General features: G+C 41.0%; 1 protein-coding gene across 1 annotated transcript in view; it reads right to left on the bottom strand.

Moving 5' to 3' along the window:
• Positions 1-1,239: 1,239 nt before the first annotated feature.
• rttn (rotatin) overlaps positions 1,240-16,110 on the bottom strand; it is a 41,801-nt gene continuing 26,930 nt past the window's right edge. The window contains exons 32-49 of the mRNA XM_042510440.1: positions 15,715-15,792; positions 14,025-14,223; positions 13,843-13,940; positions 12,914-13,001; positions 12,380-12,581; positions 11,875-11,965; positions 11,363-11,513; positions 10,608-10,745; positions 9,602-9,798; positions 9,288-9,393; positions 7,947-8,044; positions 7,650-7,727; positions 7,055-7,181; positions 3,546-3,739; positions 2,898-3,171; positions 1,865-1,968; positions 1,525-1,594; positions 1,240-1,402 (exon numbers count right to left, since the gene is read on the bottom strand). Of these exons, the coding sequence (XP_042366374.1) occupies positions 1,323-1,402; positions 1,525-1,594; positions 1,865-1,968; positions 2,898-3,171; positions 3,546-3,739; positions 7,055-7,181; positions 7,650-7,727; positions 7,947-8,044; positions 9,288-9,393; positions 9,602-9,798; positions 10,608-10,745; positions 11,363-11,513; positions 11,875-11,965; positions 12,380-12,581; positions 12,914-13,001; positions 13,843-13,940; positions 14,025-14,223; positions 15,715-15,792 (2,373 nt within the window). The 3' untranslated portion in view covers positions 1,240-1,322. The remainder of the gene's footprint in view (positions 1,403-1,524; positions 1,595-1,864; positions 1,969-2,897; positions 3,172-3,545; positions 3,740-7,054; positions 7,182-7,649; positions 7,728-7,946; positions 8,045-9,287; positions 9,394-9,601; positions 9,799-10,607; positions 10,746-11,362; positions 11,514-11,874; positions 11,966-12,379; positions 12,582-12,913; positions 13,002-13,842; positions 13,941-14,024; positions 14,224-15,714; positions 15,793-16,110) is intronic.

Below are 16,110 nucleotides of genomic sequence, written 5' to 3'. Positions count from 1 at the left end.
ACAGTGGTTGAGTTATTGATATACAAATGGTTACTTTGTGGTTGAAGTATTCCTTCCTATACTTTTTGGCATTTCATAAAATAATTGATAAGTAAAAGGTGCAAATCTTGGTGAGGGTTTTGAGATTGGCAATGTCAGAATAAACATGAATTTCTTTAGACATTCAGGGATCCCAGAAGATGATTTCTTCTGACTTTGGATATCCTCCAACTTTTTCTGTAATGTCACGTCGTCATTAAACTAGTAAAATATCTCAACAGCAATTCAACGGATTAAAGGAATTTGCTACAGATATTTAATGCCCCTTGAAGAGAAATCCTAATGACTCTGGTGATACCCTGACCTTTCCTAAAGCGCAGCCATGAGGTTCACATTTGTGTTCTTTATTTTAATATCTCAAGTACAGACTGCCATGGTAACTGTAGACTTTAATGGTTCCCAGGTGATGATTTACAAATAGATTCACTTTGAATCTCTTTGATTCACTTTACTTACATCTAGCACAGCATTTCCCAAACCTCTCCTGGAGGACCACTTGTCCTGCATGTTTTAGATGTCTCCCTGCTGCAACACAGCTGAATTCAAACCATTAGCTTGTCATCAAGCAGCTTTGGGAGTTCATAATGAGTTGATCATTTGAATCAGCTGAGCAGGAAGAGATCTATAACATTCAGGACTAGTGGTGCTAGAGGTTTGGGAAAGGTCGATCTAGCACCATCATCAGGACAAAATTTCTGTTTATGCATGATGGCCTGCAAAACGTAATGAAAAACACATGACTGTACTTTGTGTTTAGTGCTAATACAGGAGCTAATGTTAGCACACTAACTCATTAAAATGGGAACTGAATGCAGTAAACACCTGGTAAACATCAACATGCTAGCATTTTTTATCAAGTATGTTAGCATGCTGATGTTAGCCATTAAATTAAAGCAGCACTTTGAGTCAGTACATCCTTTACAGAGCTGCTGGCATTGCTGTAGACTTTGAACATAGTTTTTTCCTGTAAATACAAGGTTTTCAGAGTCTGTGAAAAGCTATGTGTCACACTTCTCTTGGTTTATCACCAACTAACCCAAGGTGGTATGATGTGAACAACAGTACACCACTGAGACCACAATAGCTGTATTTAAAGCCTCAGCTGAGGTACTTCCTGAAAAAATGACACTGTTTACAACAAAGTATGATGCCAATGTGAGCACTTTGTTCCAGTGAAACCAGACAGTACAAGACAGAATCTAAAATTTGCCACTTGGCACTTTAATATCAAAACTATTAATATCTACTAAGTATAAAACATGATAAAAACGACATAAATATAATCAGTTATTTAGCAGCTGGGAAAGGTTTTCAAGGCACTTCAACAGGTAGGCACTTGTGGGATCCTGCTTGTTTTCTGCATCTGTGGTTGATGGGGGGAAAAAAAGGCACAATTGTAAACAACAGGACATGCAAAATCTAGTGTTCATATTCAGCATCACGGCAGGTACTGATACGTCTTCATCAAAGAGAATATATGCATACCCTTCTTAGAGATGGTACGTGCCTCCTCAATTCTCAATCGAACAGAGGGACACTTCAAAGTGGTCTTAGCCTTTGAGGGGAAATTAGAAAGACAGATTAGGATGAGTTGATGAGGCTGAAACCAGGAGAGATCTTTTCTCTGGAATATAATCAGGAGATATAAAAAAGCTGGTCATTCTATCTAAATGTGAGAGGACTCTTTCAAGCAGATTTTAGGAGCAGACAGAGTGAAGACACCCCAAGATTTTATTTGACATATATCACCAATAAACTCCAGTACTAGCCAGTAAAATAAAGTTTTAGTGTTTGGATGCATGTGTGTGTTTGTGCGTGTGTGTACCCTCTGATTGTTATGGAGCAATGCCCAAAGTGCAGAAGCTCCCATAGAGCGAGTTTCCATCACTTTACTGTTTAGACAGCAGAGCAACACTTTCATGGCCTTGTCTGAAAGAAAGATATACAGATAATAATAAACATGAATCTGCTGGGGAGAAAGTTGTTTTTTTTCCAATTCAAAATGACAAAAACAGCACTTTTTAAAAGTATTCTAGCTATCAAAAGCTAGATAGACCAGCATATCGAAAACTGTTGACCTGGTAAACACAACTTAATGATATTTTTAGGTGTAAACTGAAACACTAGCTTCACTGCACTGTTATTATATGGGTCATTTCCTCATCCATCGCAGCTACATAGTTTCATTTGTACCCATTCATGTGGAAATTTGACAATGGTAATGTGGTCATATAACTCATCTCCTGTGAGATGATTGATTGATTGAGATCATACTGTCTGCACAACATACACAGGAAATGTGATCTTTCCACAGGAAACAAAAATCATGCTACACAACAAGTTCCACCCATCTGGTCCTACAACTTCCACCTGCAGGTTGCAGTGCGTGAGAGGGACACGCATCTGACTCATAGTCTCTGCAACTCCTCTCCTTTCTTGATCTACATTCTTCCAAAAATGCTGAACTCTTTATTTAAAGTCAAATGCTGTGATTTTCTTTTTCTGCCTTCATTCTGAGTGATCACAGTGCAGCTTGAGCAATCAGATAACAAAAAGATAACATTTTATAAATGAAAAGACTGCCAGCCAGAAATTGAGTGGGTTCTAATGCCAATAATTTGTTTGGACTTTCAACTGAAAATACGGCCTCACACTTGGTGCATCTTAACTCCCACTGTGGTCTGTTGCTCTCACAGAAACAAAATGAAAGTGGCGAGATTCAACTTCACAGAGTTTTGCCACACATAAAACGCTGATATATCCAAAACCTTTTTCTTTTTTTTTTTAATTCCGCTGTTTCAACACTTTGATATCCCTGTGTGAAATCAACACATTTAATCCCTGCTTCCCTTCCATACCACTGGCGATGACGTGTGGCTTGTTGGCAGGGCAGAAGCAGAGATTGTGAAGGGTGAGAAGTGCGTGACGCCGCTGCGGTGCCAGGTCCGCCAGCAGCTCCAGGGCTCCAGTCACCCTAAGGATACTCTGTTGGCCATCTTCCGCGGACGAGAGACTGACCAGCAGCCTCAGCCACAGGCCCAGCAGGCTCCCACCACCACAACCTACAGAGGTGGCTTTCACACCACCCGCCTTGGGTACTGGCACTGACAGGAAGGCTTGCAGGAAATTATTCTGAGAATTAGAGAAAAGCATACTGAGTTGTAGCACCATGTGAACATCAAGTGCCGCTCCCTAGTTTAGAAAATATTCCCCAGCCAGCGTAGTGTAAGTGTGAGGGCGAGATTTTAGACAGGCTGAGTGTGAAAGAAGAGCATGTTTATTTATAGCAAGAAGTGCAATGCTTGTTTTTTTAACCGGTAACAGTGAATTCAAGCAAACTGCTAAACTGAACCTGAAACTCGAGAAGTTTATCCCAAAATTAGGGAAAAACTGATGCTGGTTATTCAATACAATATATATACTAATAATAAGAGATCAAACACTATCTTGTCCACTGAGTCTATGTAAATCTGTCCACAGTGTGCATGCTGGGTAGCTGCTTGTACCTTTTGCAGGAGGCCTCTACAGTCGCGGGACATGGCGAGGTTCGCCAAGAGACAGAAGGCTAGCTTCTGGACAGGGCTGTTATCTGGGGCGACCCCTGAGGCCAGCTTCATGACACAGTGCATTAAAGAGTTACTCGGGGTGCCTTTAGATCCTGGTGCAACCCCGGGGCCACCGCCACAAACACAACTGCACGCTGAAAGGAAAAAAGAACAAACAACCACAGGTACTTCTGTGATTATCCAGGTTTTCATTCAAAAGATCAAAATTTAAGATAGCAAATCCGTAGATAATGCCGTAGATGTGTGCAAGTCACCGTCTTCGTTTGTCACACACATACAGAACATGCCATGCACTTTAAAATGTGTGTGGACAAGTGCACATTATCCACAGAAATTAGAAAAGCACAGCAGACCTGGACTGGAGGTCATTTTAATGGAATTCTCCACTATTTTCCAACCTTAACCCTGTCTCTTTAATGGTTACGGCAGCAATCAATGCATGAAGGCCACATACACGCTCTCTGTCCCGAGGCAGCCAATCAAAAGCACTGCTGATTGACATGGCTGTGCTGAAATAACAACTATTCAGTCCTCTTTCTCCCAGGTCATATCCAGTGCAGTTGATTGTGTTGTAGCAAACATGACTTCCAACCTAATAATTTAATATTAATGTTTATATGGGGCCAATTCCTCCCTCCTGACAAATGTGCAAACACAATAGTTTAGTTAGTTGTTTAGTTAGAAAGTGTCAATCAAAACAGCAAACATTCTCTGGTAACTGTATTGTACTTTAGTTGAATGTACATTAAGTTGTTTTCGTTGTCACTGTCATCATCAAGAAAAGTCCGATACAAACAAAATCTAACACTCAGCAAAATGCTCTCTCCTTCTTCTTTTTGGAAATGGTTGCTTCTTACTGTTTATCTTAAAGCCAGCAAGCTAAAATAAAGACTGAACTGTCAGGCTGCACGGCTGTCTGCTCAGCATACCAAAACATCTCTGCATGGCTGCATGCACAGCTTGTTTGCTGTAAAAGCTGTCCAACCACATGATACAAAAATGATGAAGAGGAGAGGAACTCTTGCACAAAGAGAATTAACTTCACCTTAGTGGGAACAACACAGATGCTAAGAGACCAGTTGTAGCTAACAAACACTCGGACATCTTAAAACAATGTCTAGTGTTTCCCACAGAATTTTTTGTTTGTCCCCCTGTATCATTCTGTGTCCCCTCTCTAAATTTGGAGTTTTTTTGCGGGTGTGAACGCAGCACAGGCACAACTCTTCATGAGTTTTTCTTTCCTCAGCAGCACTTTGTGGAGTTTGAGTCACGATGCTGATAATTGAGCATTTTATGGAACATTATTTACTCTAATATTGCTTTTAGTGTAACTACAATGCAGTTTAACACACTTTGGTAAAGCACTTTATACTGTGAACTTTCTATTGTGTCCACAATAACATTGTATTGGTTGGGACATCATTGTGCTGGTCCACAGGGCAAGAATTTTACTCTTTTTGTATTTTTAATATGATAAGATGCAACAAAAGTGCATCTTAATCTGAGTTGATCTGATCAGAGCTGATCAGATTGAAGGATGGAGGAGGAGCAGCTGATGCAGATGTGAGAGAAAGCACATGGTTAGACCCAGCGCATAAATGGATGTATTACCTTGCCTGCATGTTCCCTGCTGCGTCTGTGCCCAGAGTATGCTCTGTGAATGTGTTGCAATGAATAACCCAACGGTAAATATGTTCAAATAGTGCACCTAATAAATAGTCCAACTCCAAAAATGGTGCTAGATGTTGATTTTATGGTGGGCCAGCACAAATAAATAAATGTGCAGGAAACCCTGGTGTTCGCACCGAAAAGAGTTTTTAAGCGATGAAGTCTCGCATGAAGAATCAGATTTAGCTGCTAAAACAGTGTTTTTATCTTCTAACTGCCTTTTAATCTTCATTCACCATGAACACACTCTGATTGATGATGAAAACTACGCTCGTCTGACTCTGAGAGGGAGGGAAATGATTTAGCCCGAGGCTGTGGCTACAATTTATTTACAATTTAAGCCAGTCAGAAATAAACACAAATGTAAAATACACAAATAAGGGAAGCAAATAAAAATATCTCTTTTGGCACCACACTCATATCAGTATAACTGGCACCACTAATTGCTGCTGCTGTAGATAACATACAGATATTAACAAGCTTAAGATGGAGAGCATTGACATGTCATACGGTGATTGATGTTTCTTAATGGAGAACATGACAGCTTGTTGGTTATGCTAATCCTAGAACGGTAACATACAGCAACAGGCGTATGCTGATGTTAGCCCGAGGTTATCTCAATACCTGTCAAGAAAGCTGGTCTATCACAGAATTGACGAGGGAGGTGTGCTTTATAATGGATCTACTCCACTGATGTGAGTCAAAGGCGTTCCCACTGCTGCTACAAATCTCAATTTTTTTATGATCATTTCATAGAAGTGTTGTTTCATTTTACTTTTTTTTTAGTTTCTGCCTGTCTGTGGGAGTTTTGGGGCTGCTACAAAAATATCTGTGAAAATATGTGTGGCACAGATGAAAACAACAATCTGACTTGAACTAGCAGTGCAAACAAAGCCTTGGATGAAGGAGGTAGACTGGAGATGAAACAGTCAGTCGAAATGTGGCAGTCTCAGGAGAAGAAATGGTAGCCTGAGGGTGGATGGTGTAATACTAAGCCTGGCTGCATGCAGCCTGAACACAACCTGCTGTTCAGTTAACCTTTAGGGAAATACTGTGCCCGACTTCACTGATTTCTGGTGCTTCACAGCTTGAGCTTATGAGGGGTCTAAAGCGAGTGAGTTTAGATCAGAGCACAGGCACCCACTGAGGAACCGGTGCCAATCAAACAAAGATACACACACACACACGCACACATACACTCAGAAACGTTCATAAGCGTTGAAACTTCCTTTCCTTCACTGATGAAACTGATTTCCATTGCACAACTACATCACACACAAACAGATCAAAGCGACCACGAGCCGTTTATCAAAGTAAAATTTCCCCACTGTTTCCTCCCCATGCATCTTGCCTTTCCTCTCCTCAAAAAGCCTTTTTCTACACGTCTTTTGCTGTTCTGATTTCCACATATACAGCTCTTACATTTGCATGATAGAATATCTCAGGCAGCACAGAGACGCTCTGTGCTCCCCCACATCGTCTCCAACTGGTCTGAAACCCGCTGCCATACATTCAGCGCAAAAGCCATGCAGCCTGATCCCTGCATCCTGACACTGTGCCCATTGTGACTGGCAGGCGGGCAGGCGCTGGTCTTATACAGTGAGACACAATGTTGTTCATCCGTCACTGGTGAGGACAATGGAACTCTTAGTGTGAAGTGTGTGTGACTCAGTCAGATTGCTAACCACAGACAGAGGCGATGGGCAGGCACGGGCCAGGCACAGTGCCTACACAAACACATAAGACATGCAGACAGACAAAACAGACACACACAAACAGACCTGGGGTGCAGTTGGCTGTATAGACACACAGAAGCTCCAGCACCGCCTCCATGGTGGGGTCGTCCAATAGGAGCCAGGGCCAAAGAGCATAGACTGCCAGTGTTAGGCGAGCATCTGTGGCCACCACCTACACACAAAAATACAAACAGATTACACACACACATGCACTTGCATATGTAAAAGCCCACATACAGGCATGTATTACAGATGCAAAAATTTGAGAAACTCTGATTTATAAAACAGCTCAAACACAGATGGCAGTAATCAACATAAAATACCTCAATATCTCCGTAAGTGTGCAGGAAAACACGCAGGGAGGAGAATAATGGCTGGGTAAACACTGCAATAGAGCCTCCCTGGCTATTTAGTCCTAGGTAACCACCAGTGACTGAGAGGCCACTTATAAAATGAAAAACCAGCTAATATGCTCCATAAGTAATGCCATTACAGGGTTTAAGAAGCTAAACTTGCTGAGATGTTAGTAGGCCCATGCACATTTAGGTGAATCTCATTTACAGGCGCAGCATCGGTACTCTGAGGTTCCATTAAAAACCAATTAGCAGCGGGGAATTAAAAAGCAGACACAGAGGCTCACTTTGCATTCATCGTTGCGGTAAAGAGCACTCCGCAGGATATCCACAGTCAGCTTGACTTCCTTTAAATAGCCTTCTTCCTGATAATATAGAAAAACAAAACAAAGACCAATATGTTTTAATGTTCAAAACACTGCTTCACAACAGCAAGGGGAATAACTGCTGAGACTTATCATGGATATTCATAATATTTACCCAAAAACTCATTCATGTTGAATTCAGACTGTTATTATAACCAGTGGAAGAAAACACAGACGGCAAAGAAGTGCTGAGACTGGAAATTTCCCTTCACTGCTCACCTTTTTACGGTGGGAAGCTTTGCCAGGTCGGACAGACTCCAGGTGGAGCTGGGAGTAAGTTTGCTTCATTTGTTCCGCACAGCTGTCAATTAGACCAGCTGGGGGAAAAAAACAGATAGTCAGAGTTCTGCATTATAACAACAGATCAACCATAACTGACAAAAAATAGCTTTCAATGTCTTAAATGGAGAACTAGGCTGAAAGACAGCTATATATGTATTCTTTACTTAACCAGGTAAAAAGTCTTCAACAATACAAATAGACAAATACAACATGATTGAACAAAATATCCCATAAATACGCATTTAAGAAGTGTAATCTGGTAAAACTTTCCAACACAATTTTAGGAAAAATTTAGAAGCAAAATTGACCAAGACTACTATTTTCTCAATCCTTTAAAATCGACCTACATTCCTCCCACAGTAATCAGCTCGTTCTGTTTTGAATTTTTTGGCATCTTTTGAATGCCTACGTGTCCCTTTGTATAATGTCTTTGTAAATTAATATGTTTTTGTGGGTCCATGAACGCAGCACAGCAGGCGGAGCTCTTCATGAGTTCTGTTTTTTCCTCAGCAGCAGTTTGTCACTTGCGGGTGGATAATTGATCAGATCAGATCACATGGATGCAAGGGAGGAGCAGTTTGTAAGTGAAAGTAAACTTTTAAACCTAGCACAATGGACGGTTGAGTTTCACTTTCAGAGAGCCTATCATTATGCAGTGCTGTTTCTGCTCAAGTGTGCTATATATAGCCCAACTGTATATTCCAATAGCATCCCTAATAACCAGTCCAGCTCCAAAAATCTATTTGTGGCGGTGCATGATTTAGTTGTGGCAGCCCGCTACAAATAAATGAATGTGTGGAAAACTCTGAGATGACCCTAAATTCTACACACTTGGCCTTTACAAGCTTTTGTGGCTAGTCCTTTTCTGACCTTAGAGATCAACATCTGTAGAATATTGAGAGAGTGTAGGCCATAGTGATTTTAACACATGTATTTACACAGCCCAAGGAGAGATTTATACATAAACCAACCGGCGTGAATGTATGTGGACAAATGAAGATGGCAATCTAAAAGCAGCATACAATGTACAGTGGTGTACGTGATTTCGACAGCCAATAAAAAGACATAAACCACAGTGGTATACAGAAACCAACTTCTTTAGGCAGTGGTCGGGTGCAGTCATAAAAGCAGTTCACTGTAATCACCGTAACGGTAGTTGTTTTGTAAAATAGATACAGCATGACGAAACCACATACATATGTCTTTTGGGCAACCACCTAACTAACTAACTAACTAACAGGTGGCAACCCAGCTCTAGTCTGACATTTGGGGAATTACCTTTGGCTGCGTGATTTTGAGCCATGGGACTACAGGCGAGCAGTGTCATCAGAGCTCTGGCTGTCAGCTTCTTCAAAGGGTCCTGAACGGTCCTCTTATCAAAACTCTGGCAGACACAGAAAAGGAGAGACACAGTGATCATTCAAAATAATTACAGACTCTCAAAAGATTGCATCAAAGTTTTTTAAATTCTTCAAGCTTTGCCATGAGCACATACATTATTGGAAATAAAAAGTAATCAAGTTTATTTGATGCGAATTCCCACTGTGTGCCGAGGTCTAGACAGATAACGATTCCCCATCACCTCCACATACCTGCAGTAACAGTTCACACAGCTGGCTGGCTGAGGGACCATTCACTATGTCAGTTAAAGCAGTAACATGTTTAGGATTTGAAGTTGTGACCTCCGCAACCTTTGTCTCCTCTGTGAAAACTGTACAAAGAAACTGCAGAGCCACTGTGTGGAGATGAGGGTCTGCAAACGTCGCATTCACACACACCGATAATGTTCCTGCAGGGGAAAATAAAAAAAGAGAGAGCTGCTCTTTTAATGAATGACACAGCAAAACATACTGAATCACAGCAAGAGACAAAATGGCAAACCCATTGTTTAAATCCCCTGACAGATATTTGTCCATGACTGCGGCAGTATGCACTGATGGAGAACACACTAATCATTTGAATGTGTATGCAGACACCCAGATACCATGAACAAGTACACAAAGGCATAAATACAAGCACAAAGGCTCAGCATTCATCTTTTACTGGACTCATCACATTTCCCTGCTGCGCCATTAATCACAGAGGAAGATGAGTGGGAGGAGTGGAGGTACTATAAGGACAGGATGCAATTATCCCATCCCAGCATCTGCTCAGGGAAGTTAATACACACAGTAATGGTGCAACCAATGTGTTAATATGATAGAATTTATTTATTTTTTTTGTAGCAGAAATAAAGCTGCACAATTATACATAAAATGATAATCTTGGTTATTTAGTGAGTTACTGCAATCAGCATAATTACCTTAATGATGATTATCAGTCTTTGTGATTTGAGGAGAAAAATTGTTTTACAGCCTGATTTCATCATGTATCAAGATCTTGATTCTTAAACCACAGTGGGCTGTTCAAATTTAATCAAACACCGAAATATTTCCGAAATGGACAATAATCTTTTATTATAATTTGTGAGAAATGATCCACAATAGATGATTATAAACTAATTCTGCAGCCTAAACAAGAATAATTAATTTTGTCTCGTTCACTCGCTTCACTGTAACACACCCACACACACACAAACAGAGAAGAGAGTCTGTGTACCTGCAAATGTCCGCCAGCGTCTCCCCAGCGCAGCAGAGACAGATGGGTACGCTGCTGAGCTGTCCCTCCTCACCAGAGTAGCCAGGAGCATAAACACGTCTGCCCAGCACACGCAAACCGCATCTCGGGTACCTGCATCTGAAGAGGGAAAGAGTGAGTCACAAATTTTATGACACGGGACAGCCACAAAGACACACAGAGATCACACTGTGGAACATACTGCAGGGAGAGTTGGATAAAAGTACAGGACTCACATTAAGAGGGCAGTTGTTGTTTTTTTTTTCAAATCAACAATAGAGACATAGACAACAGAATATGGAAAACATTTTGATACGTTTTTGGGCCACTATTTTTGGACTAAAAATGATGACATGATTTTAATTTAAAGGCCCAGTGTGTAGGATTTAGGGGGATATATTGAAAGAAATGGAATGTAATAAGTGAGTATGTCTTCTTTAGTGTATAATCAGGTTCTGGTGTAGCGGCACTGGTACAGTGTCGGAGAAACCTTGATTTGTAACATAAAACTGCTTTATTCAGTGTTTTTGATGATTTTAATCACCTGCTCCATTTGTTTTGGAGAGGAAGAGACCTCTGTGGATAATTTAGCTCTTGGTAATAACCTCCTGATCAATCAACACTGACGGAAATATAACCAGGAAAAGTTTCAGCTGGTTGTAATCTGCAATCCTCACCACTTGATGCCACTAAGCCCCTACATTTTACACACTGTTCCCGTAACATAAGGTTCTGACCTAATCCTTTGGTGTCCAGCATGAGCACTGCCACCAGAGTAGTCAACAGCTGTTTCAGGAAGTCCATCTGGCCAATCAGCTCCCAGCTCACCGTGACACATGACTGCAGCAGTTTGCAAAAGCTGGACAGGAATTGCAGTAGTGTGACAAACTAGAAACGCACAAGCACATACACAGGAAGGATATTTTTACTGATTAAGCACACATGCAAGCAAACACGTTGCACAAATTTACTGAGCAGCTACGGTTACAGAAAAAATATGAAAATTGATGTAGACTAAGAATAAGTTATTCAATTCTGAAAGCTAATTTTCCAAGCTACTAGAACAATAGTACGCTTTGAATTTAAGCTTGTTGAGTATTCCACCCACACCAAAATCTGCAGGTGCCCTTAGACAACCTAGTACTGCACTGAAGCACTGTACTGTACCAACCCACGTTTTTTTGTGGTAAGTCATAATAACAAAAAAGTTGAGAAACTCCTCAGAACTGTCTATCACACTGTTCCTCACCTGGATCTTGATATCTTCTCTCTCTCCTGGTAGGATGCTGGGTGTCTTCAGCTCAGTCAGACATTTCTCAATGGGCCCAATATCCACCAGACTGAGGAGGAAGAGAAAGATGATGGAAAATGTGTTTGTATAAAACTAGCTGGAGGGTATTAAGGCTACACCTAACATGAAGTCTCCACTGAATAAAATATACACATATTTATTCATATCATCTTTAATCATTATAAGAAATGACAAAAATATGTTACCAGAGCTCAGTGTTGATTTTACAACTTTTATTTACACTGAGAAACCTCTCTGCAACCAGAACTAATCAAAACTACAAATAATAACTTTTCCATCAATCACCTATTCGATTAATCAGCTAAACGCTAAATATTTCAGTACCAAACAGAATAAGTACAACTTTCATACTGAGATTACAGAAAAACCATTCTGAGTTATATTCATGATTAACACATTGGAGGAGTGTGTGTTCATGTGGTCTGAGCATGTGGCCTCTTACCTGGCCAGCGCTTGGAGGAGCTGGTTGTGTCGGATGGCAGTGAGGGTGAAGTCTGGCAGGATGGCCAGCAGGTTAGTCAGCAGGCCACAGTGGGCCGTCATGAGGTCAGGAGTTACCATGACAACTGGTTCTGTGGCCAGGGGCTCGCCCTGTCGGGAGTCTTGGGAGGTCGCTGAGTCGCTGGTGTCTGTGTCACTCTGGCCTGTGAGACACATCAATAGACAGCTAATAGAGACGGCTCCCCCATTGGTCCACACACTGCTTCTGTCTGTGACTGTAGATACTGTGACTGCACAATCAAAAACCTCCAACTGAGGGAAAATACAGAGAGCGACGTTCTGCTTTTTAAATTGTATATGTAAGAAAGAAACATAAATACGCAAATGTGGGGTTTTTGTTTACCATCATCTCTGACCACAATGAGGTTCACTGCTTTTAAATGAAAATAATCTAAAGGATTAAACAGTGTGAAGAACCATGACGTGTTGCTGTGAATGCACGTGTGCACACAGACACACTCCCTCTCTTTAGTACCTTGAGCCATCAGTCTGCTGGCAGGGGTATCTTCTGTCATGTTCAAGGGAGAGGTTCCCTTGGGTGTGTGAGGCCCTGAGCCACGAACCTGTAATAGATGACATAAAGTTGTGATGATCCACTTGGCTTACAGGAATAAACCACCCTTCAAATGATCATTTGTATACTACATATACTCACGCCATGTTACCTTGAGTTTGTGAAGAAAAAGAGATAGTCCTTTCTCACAGGCAACTGAACTGACATCTAAATGTATTGGTTCTCTCCTTAAAGCCAGATTCCACTGACAAAACAGTAATTTTACGTGGCTGAACATAGGAGCAACTGGTCTACTGCTGCAATGATCAGTTAGTTTGTTTGTGGTATTTTGTGAATTTGGTGTTGCAAATTATTTGTTAAGATTCAGCACAGTTTTGCAATAACACAAACAAACTCCTGGTTAAGGTAGTGCGAGACCAACAGCTCTCATGTCCAGTGAGGTAAAATGACATTCACTTTTTCACTTTTTGTTCATGTCCCTGTCAGAAAGGGCTGTCTGTTTGGGAAGTACTAAGCATACAACTGGATAAATGAGACTTGGATTATACTGCATGAGTTGTGAGAGTTTTTTAAATAGATAACCCCATAACTTCAAGTCATCATGAAAGTTTTCTTCACAAATCCATCATAACAGAGGATGAGTATTATAAAAAGGTAATTTTGGGGTTGAAGTATTCCTTTAATGCTATTTATTTCCAATGTGTAAAGGCCTTTTCACACTGGGTCTGTTTTTTTCACTGAATTTTCACAATGAGGAGAATAAAAGCAACACATTGGACTCAGGTTTCGGTGGTTACCTTTTTTGTTTCTTTGTATGACAAATTTAAAAACTAAATAAAAAAAGGCTTTCAGTGTGTGTGCACGTCTGAAGATACAAGAGCATTGCTGACCACAGTGCTGGACGTAGAGAGGGAGCTTGAAGGTCTGCTGGAGTCGACAGTGGGTGCTGGTGGATCGCATCTCCAAAACCACAGAGAGTTCACAGAATCTAGATAAGCATACGCAGACAGTGACACATCGACCTGTACTGGAAAAACCGTTGATAAATAACGAAAATGAGAACAAAACCTACCCAGTGAATTGCTTTCCTGAGGACTGGGCCCGCTGTAAGCACCAGCAGGAGGTTGCAGATGGAAAGTGTACCTGCCTTGGTAACATTTGGAGGCAGAGATAGCCACGTGTTGAAAGTACTGACAGTGGTAAAGCAGAGCCTGGAGCGCCGGAAGACCCACCAAAGACACACCGGACACCTCGTCATGGACACATGGATGCTGAAAGAGGATAGATTTAATACAGGGGAACATTCAAAGAAATTAGGTCACATCAAGTTGTTATATGACATTTTACTGATGAGAACACAGCAAAAGGAACAGAAGTGGAAAAAAAGGACTATATTTTTAACATCCACTGTAAAACTGAAATCTACTATGCCAACTATAGTTGTGACTGTGATTATAAACATTATTTGCCCCCTGCATGAAAATCACACGTCCTACAGTTTAATTTTTTTGTGCTAGTGCAGAACCACTCATCCAAACAACCTCAGACTTGACATGGCACCTCCTTGGGTCCTGAGCAAAACCCAGCCATGTCATAGTGGTGTCCCCTAGCAATGCTAGCGTATACAAGTCGTCACTCGGCTCTCTCTCAGAACACAAGTGTTTATTCCTAAATTTAGGTTGATTATGCTTGAAATGTTTGAATTTGATAGAATGTAGCATAAATAAACTGTCATTCTTCATCTGTTGTTGAATGCATTGCAGTGAGCGGCAGAGAGTGAGCTGTTCCCAGCAGGCTGTTCGGTGGTGTAACAGTTAACAGGGATCTCTTCTAATACACAGTGTGTGAACACAAGCAGATACAGTATCTAAGCACAAGATTTTGGAATCGTAAACTTTCAGGTTTCCGTTTGTAGTCAGAGTAGTATTGACCAATCAATGTCTGAGTGGCAGGTAAACAGTCTGCGTGGAGAGCAAAAGAGGTGGAACAAACTGGCCAAAATGCAATCTTGGAACCCATCAGCTATTGTCTAATGATAATTTAGCTTTTTTATTCATTTATCAGTATTCATTTGCAGATAACAGTTTATAGAAATGAATCTAAATTGCTTGCATACAGAAGAAGAAGCCTTGGCCTGGATATCCGCTTGCTTCACCCAATGGATTTCTGAGACTGCACAATGTGTACTTCTGGCGGTAGAAACGCACCACTAATTAAGATGTCCCATGGATACTGCACTTCCTTGTGTCCTCAGAAATACCCCCACTTAGTGTGAAGTCCATCAGATAAACAGAAATACAGACAGACAGAAAAAGATTCCTTCAATTTTAGTTTGTTTTAATTTGAGCCTGATCTGCACTTTGTATATGTATCTTAAATAACTCTTGCTGGCAAATGCAACTTCATCAGACTTTGTAGACAAGCCGTGGAATTGAAAGATAAGAACAAATGTTGATGTTCTTTCACCTCTGATATGCAGCTCACTTTACGAGTAATGACGTGCCAAATTAAGATGTTGTTAGTGTTTTGATAGAGATTTAAACTTAATTATTTGGGACATGAGTGCTGGAGGCCTGCACCCCAGAAGAGCTTCAATTCTAGCAACAGCTTCAGCCTGAACCCTGCAGGGCTCAACAAGAGGGGGAGTTAGGAATGGGAGGGAAGAACAGAGAGGGGATCGAAAAAGAGAGAGAGAGAGAGGGAGAGAAAAAAACAGTTCACGGTCTATAAAAGCTTTTTAACTGGTTGGCAGAGCTGCTGACCTGCCAGTGGGAGTCCTTGGCCTCCTCTGCGTTGGCAGGCATGGGCATCACCAGCAAGTTATGCAGGATAAATGCAGCCTGGACACACAAAACAAAAAAAAAGAGATATGTGCACACACTGGGTCAAGTAAGACTGCATCAGCAACAGTGCCATCTGCCTGTATTTGGCTGGTAATACATAAAAGTCCAGCCACATTTTCTGACCATAGACCAAATAAAAGTGAAATTAGCTTCTTCCTGACTAATTTTGATAGGCATGTGGACACAGCAACAACAGTCGGTGAGTTTTAAATAATTTATAATAGATAGAGTTAGCTTTTGTCGATCATGTCTAAATATTTTAATATTCTGCTGTTTTATATTTTGGCTGAGGACTCCTCAGAGAAAGTTATTTAT

Source organism: Plectropomus leopardus, chromosome 21 (genome assembly GCF_008729295.1).
Source record: "Plectropomus leopardus isolate mb chromosome 21, YSFRI_Pleo_2.0, whole genome shotgun sequence".
Taxonomy (NCBI): Eukaryota; Metazoa; Chordata; class Actinopteri; order Perciformes; family Serranidae; genus Plectropomus; species Plectropomus leopardus.
The sequence above is the reverse complement of the archived record's forward strand: the minus strand, read 5'-3'. Positions and strand labels throughout refer to the sequence as shown.